Source organism: Myripristis murdjan, chromosome 15, assembly GCF_902150065.1.
Source record: "Myripristis murdjan chromosome 15, fMyrMur1.1, whole genome shotgun sequence".
NCBI classification, from domain to species: Eukaryota; Metazoa; Chordata; class Actinopteri; order Holocentriformes; family Holocentridae; genus Myripristis; species Myripristis murdjan.
This window is the reverse complement of record NC_043994.1, coordinates 33,182,603-33,187,602: the sequence shown is the minus strand read 5'-3', so window position 1 is coordinate 33,187,602 and position 5,000 is coordinate 33,182,603. Positions and strand designations below refer to the sequence as shown.

The 5,000-nt window shown below is 46.1% G+C and overlaps 1 protein-coding gene across 3 annotated transcripts in view; it reads right to left on the bottom strand.

Annotated features, from left to right (window-relative positions):
• The window catches only part of ubr2 (ubiquitin protein ligase E3 component n-recognin 2), a 46,260-nt gene that overhangs the window by 29,943 nt on the left and 11,317 nt on the right, over nt 1–5,000 (bottom strand). For 2 of the 3 annotated variants that reach the window (XM_030070002.1, XM_030070004.1), the window contains exons 10-11: nt 4,742–4,830; nt 1,376–1,474 (exon numbers count right to left, since the gene is read on the bottom strand). In XM_030070002.1, the coding sequence (XP_029925862.1) occupies nt 1,376–1,474; nt 4,742–4,830 (188 nt within the window). Of the gene's footprint in view, nt 1–1,375; nt 1,475–1,583; nt 1,683–4,741; nt 4,831–5,000 lie in introns of all 3 variants that reach the window. The other variant, XM_030070003.1, reaches the window with a different exon arrangement.

The following is a 5,000-nucleotide window of genomic DNA, read 5'->3' as shown; positions in this document are numbered from 1 at the left end:
TAAAACATCTGCCGGTGACTTTATGAAAAGACAGATGTTTGTTGTGGCCGACACTGGAAAGCAGTAGCCTGTATTTAAATATAACTGTTCATATAAGTTGGTTATAGATAAAGATCAGCTGTGTTGCTGAGTCGTTGTCACGGCAACTGTCAGATTAAAAATGACTGAGAAGTCGGCAGGAGTATAACTATCAGTCCATGAAAAAATGATTTTTTCCAGCGGATATTCTAGTTCCAACATGATTGAGCTAGTAGAGCAGTTTTGTGTTGCTGTGTGTGTATTTATTCAGTTTTGGGAAATCACGATGTCTAGAAAACATGATAAGCCCAAGTTGGCTGATAAGGACTAGTTACCGTCAGATCTCATGTGTTTCCACTGAAACGGAGAGAATACGAGCAAAAAACTTTGATATTTTGAGAGCGAAATGCCCACAGTATGAATACATTTTATTATACATTTTATTTTGTTGGTAATAGTTGTATAATTGCATTATTACACTTGAGGTGCATCACAGTCGTGACAATGGTCTAGCACACCCTCTCGTGTAATAATGCTTAATTCCACTGCAGGAGAGACTTGATGTTCTCTACAATTAGCTGGAAAAAATATGTGCATATACTGCTGTCGGTATCAGCATCAAAAGAGTTGGAAAATATCACCATATCGGATATTAGCAAATACTCCAATATCATGCATCCCTAAAAATCTTGATTTTACAATTCAGCCATTTTTTGCATTGACTTAAAACTAATTTGAACTAAACAATTTAACAGCTTTCTAGGCCAGCTCTAGTCTGAATCTCATCAGAACGACAGCTGGCAGCAGCAGCACCTGAGGTGACGCTAGTTTCTGAAATCAGCCAGGAAGTGAGTAAAGCAGGAAGTGACATCACATCATGGTGATGATGTTCCAGACCTGGCCTGGTGCTGCTGAAGCTGAGGTGACAGTGACGGGTTACAGCGCAGTATTAAAATTAAAATCATAAAGCAGTTTGATCGAATTACGCAGCAAAACACACTTTACACGATGCAGACTGCTGCTTTCATCAGTCGTCATGGTTACGCCAACATGCTCACTGCCATGATGTCACTTCCTGCTTTACATGGTCCTTGAAAACTGGAGTGAAGAAAGTGTGAAGGCTCTGAAAGTTCATGTTCATATCGTAGTGGAATGAATGGAGGAAAGGGAGGAGGAGTGATGTGGCAGCTCTGAAAGCCCACTGCTCGCTCTGGGAGGAGAGCAGAGGAACGTTCTGGGACATGCACAACTGGGACGGAGATTTAAGGCTGGACAGTAAATCAGAACAAAACTGGAGTGATGAGGCGTTCACATGCTGCTCTGCACCTGGTAAAAAACAAAATGTGCTCAGACTCACCAGCGATGGGACGGTGAACATTTGCACGGACAAGTCAGTGATGGAGAACTCACGGTCGTGGTCGTCTTTGACATAGTCGCTCTGCAAACGCTCATAATTCTACCAGCAGGAGCAGAGACAGAGAGAGAGACAGACAGAGAGAGAGACAGAGAGAGAGAGAGAGAGAACAGAGGTGTGTGGGCAAGCGCAGTGGGCGGGGCGTACTCACCACAGTCGGGACGGTGAACAGCTGAACTGACAGTGAGGTCACTGACACCACGCGCTCATGGTCGTCCTCCATAAAATCTGTCTGGAGGCGTCTGTAGTTCTGGAGGGAGGGGGGACATTCACCTCCGGGTCAGGTCGCCGGCCGGCCACGCCCCCAAACCCTGACAGCGGCTCGGCCAGGCGGGAAACTCAGCGCACACAGACACACACACACACACGCACACACGCACACACACACACACTGAGGGACAGACTGGCATGACAGGGCTCACTTCCTGTTTAAATCGGCGCAGCGGGGAGGTCATGTTGTTCTCAGACGCAGCAAAACGCCGCCGCACCAGCGTTTACACCGCAGCCATCAGAGATTTGGATTTTTCATTGGTTTTTATTTTGTTTTGATTTTAGTTTCCAGTCCAGCTCAGTCTCCAGAGTGGGTTTACTGGTCCCAGTTGAGTTGCTCTTGTGTGAAAATGTTTAGTTGGAGTTGAGTTGTTTTTGCTGTCTGTCAGTGGGAGTTAGTTATTAATTCCTTTTGTAAGAACATAATATCAGTTCAGTTACTTTTACCTTTACCTATGTTCATTTTTGGGGAGCGGGGCATTTTTGCTTGAGCACGATACGCAGCAAACGGCCCTCTGTGAGCGGCCCTGAGGAGCCTCTCTGACGGGGAGCTTGTTGCAGGAACTGCCGTAGCCTCCTTTCTTCTCCCGACATGACTCGCTCTCATCAGTCCACCGAGTAACTTGAGGCTGCCGCTGCAGGGTGCGCTCGCTTGTTATTTAGGCAGCTTAGTGAAGCCCTAACCATGCGTTCGCCCCCTGGTGGTTGGCTGACTGCTGGCTGAAAATGTGCTTGATTAGATTCGCAGCAGAGCCGCATTTTAAATGTAAATATCGCCGACGATCAGACTCGATCGTGGCAGCCAAAATCGTGATGACGATTAAAATTCGATTAATTATGCAGCCCTACCGTCAGGCCGGCGTTTTCAGATTTACACGCCTTGGAGAGCGTTTCTGAAAGGCTCAGTTTTAGAGGGAGGAAAACACAGGATGTGTTTCCACATTGAACCGACTCAGTGTGGACATGGCCGCTGTCTGACGGTGACCACCGGCCGCAGTCTGACACCTGAGGCCGGAAGCAGGAAGTCAGCGTTAGGGAACGACAGCAGACAGATTTTTTCTGAACATCTTGAGCCATCAACATTTATTAAGAGGGCTGTGTTTAATAATTTGACTTTTCACTTTAGGTACTGAAATTATTAGTTTACATAGTTAACCAGTAGTGTTGCTATTAACTGGGTTATGTGTGAAGATTTAAGTCATTATTAGGATAAACTTTATGAGACGAATGCCTAACCTGCACAGTTGATATGCTCAATCATATTTTTCTCCCCAGTCAAAATAATGTTGGCATTTTTTGTGTGCTGATGACTCTGATTTTAAAACGACCAGCCCACTCTCTGGGGGTAAAGAAAAAGCTTCACATCTGCTGCAGGCGGCTGCTGCAACAAAGCAGCACATTTCCACCTGACACAGACCAAAACAGGTGAACTACAGGTGTGAATGAGCCCTAAAATCCAACCTTTCTTTGGTTACCAGCTGATAGAACACAGCTGAAGAGTCTGTTGGGTGAGAAACTAAACTACAGTTCAGTGATGTTTTACGTTTGGACCTGAAACTGCAAACTTTACTTGAGGGTTACTGCATGGACAGATTAGCCACAGGAAGTCGTAAAAGAGCCTGCAGTCGCACCGAGCCGCCCTCCAGGCGCCGCTCAGGAAAACTCAGCATCCAGTCATCACATCATCACACCTGACGATGTGAGGTTTTCCTGCTGTTTCCCACCTGGCCGTCCGTCCGTCTGTCTGTCTGTCCGTCCGTCCGTCCGTCCGTCTGTCCGTCTGGAGGCTCAGGCCACACTACACAACTTTTAAAATCCTGATAAATAATTAAAATCTAGGCATAGCACACTAACTCACTGAATTTTATTTTGAAGATCTTATTTTGTTTACTGAAAGATTTGGATGACACACACACACACACACACACACACACACACACACACACACTCTCATACACACTCACACACACAACAGGGATGACAGACTGGCCACTTGCAACTGAACTGCTCATGCCAAACTCACGTGGGAACACGAGATCTCGCGTTACTACGAGGTGAAAACAAACACGGTGTAAAACACTAACAGGAACAGTACGAGCTGCAGCCTGCAGGGGGAGCCGCTGAGATAAAGGCCTCAGGCACAGGATGGACTGTTCATGATGTTACTGGCCGATACTCTCAGTTTTCATTGGCTGTTGATCATATCTGTCATTGGTGATGTCACCACATGTCCAGATTCAGTGTGAATCAAACATGTTTGATTTCATCGTACCCATCATGCATTTCTGGATTCTCTGTGCCGACCGACCACACCTGCTGCCTGCAGGCTGCATATAATCTGGGGGCTGTAATCTGGGAAAGTTGTGCAGCGTGACCTCAGGCTCAGAGGCACTAAGTCCAGCTTCACTGTTCAACCATGAGACTGTTCATGTTATTCAGAGGAAACCGAGCAGAGCCAGCAGGGGGCAGCACCTGCTTCGTTTCCTCTAAATAAACTGGTTAAAGACGTGATCCCTCATTTTCCTCTAAACTCACAAACTGCAGCAGTGTGTGATGTGACCTCTGACCTGATGATGCGTTCATGTCCCATGGGACAGGTCAGTGTCAGCACCACCTGTGTCACTGAACTATGCTAAACTGTTAATTTAACAAAATATGTTCCATTTTATAACAGGTGGAGCTGGTTTACTGGTTATGAAGTATACATTATAAATGAAGCATTAAATGTTGATTGATTTATGTTTAAAAGTCGTACCTCGTACTTTAGTGTCATTCCCTCCAATTTCCTGTTCTGATACATCTTTCAGAAAAAAACACCAGATTCCTGCTTGAATTACCAGCACGATGTCGGAAAAAAAACTTGGCAATGATTCGTATTTTTGCGGCTGAAGCTACTTTCAGTTTCCTTAATATTTCAACGAATGTCATTTACTGTCAACTTATGTCAGCAGGAGGTCAGGTGACCTGGCCAGGTGTCCCAGGTGACCTGTCAGTGGGAGGTCAGGTGGTCAGGTGACCTGTCAGTATTGGGTCAGTTACCTTGGCGAACTGGATGGCAAACAGTTTCTTGTACTTGAGATCCATCAGGAGGCTGTTCATCAGCAGCTGGTGGTATACATTCCTCGCTCCTGCAGGGGGAGACAGAGAGCTGATGATAGAGCCACAGACAGACCCATAAACAGAGCCACAGACAGGTGACAGAACCACAGACAGACCCATAAACAGAGCCACAGACAGGTGACAGAGCACAGACAGAACCATAAACAGGACCACAGACAGGTGACAGAGCACAGACAGA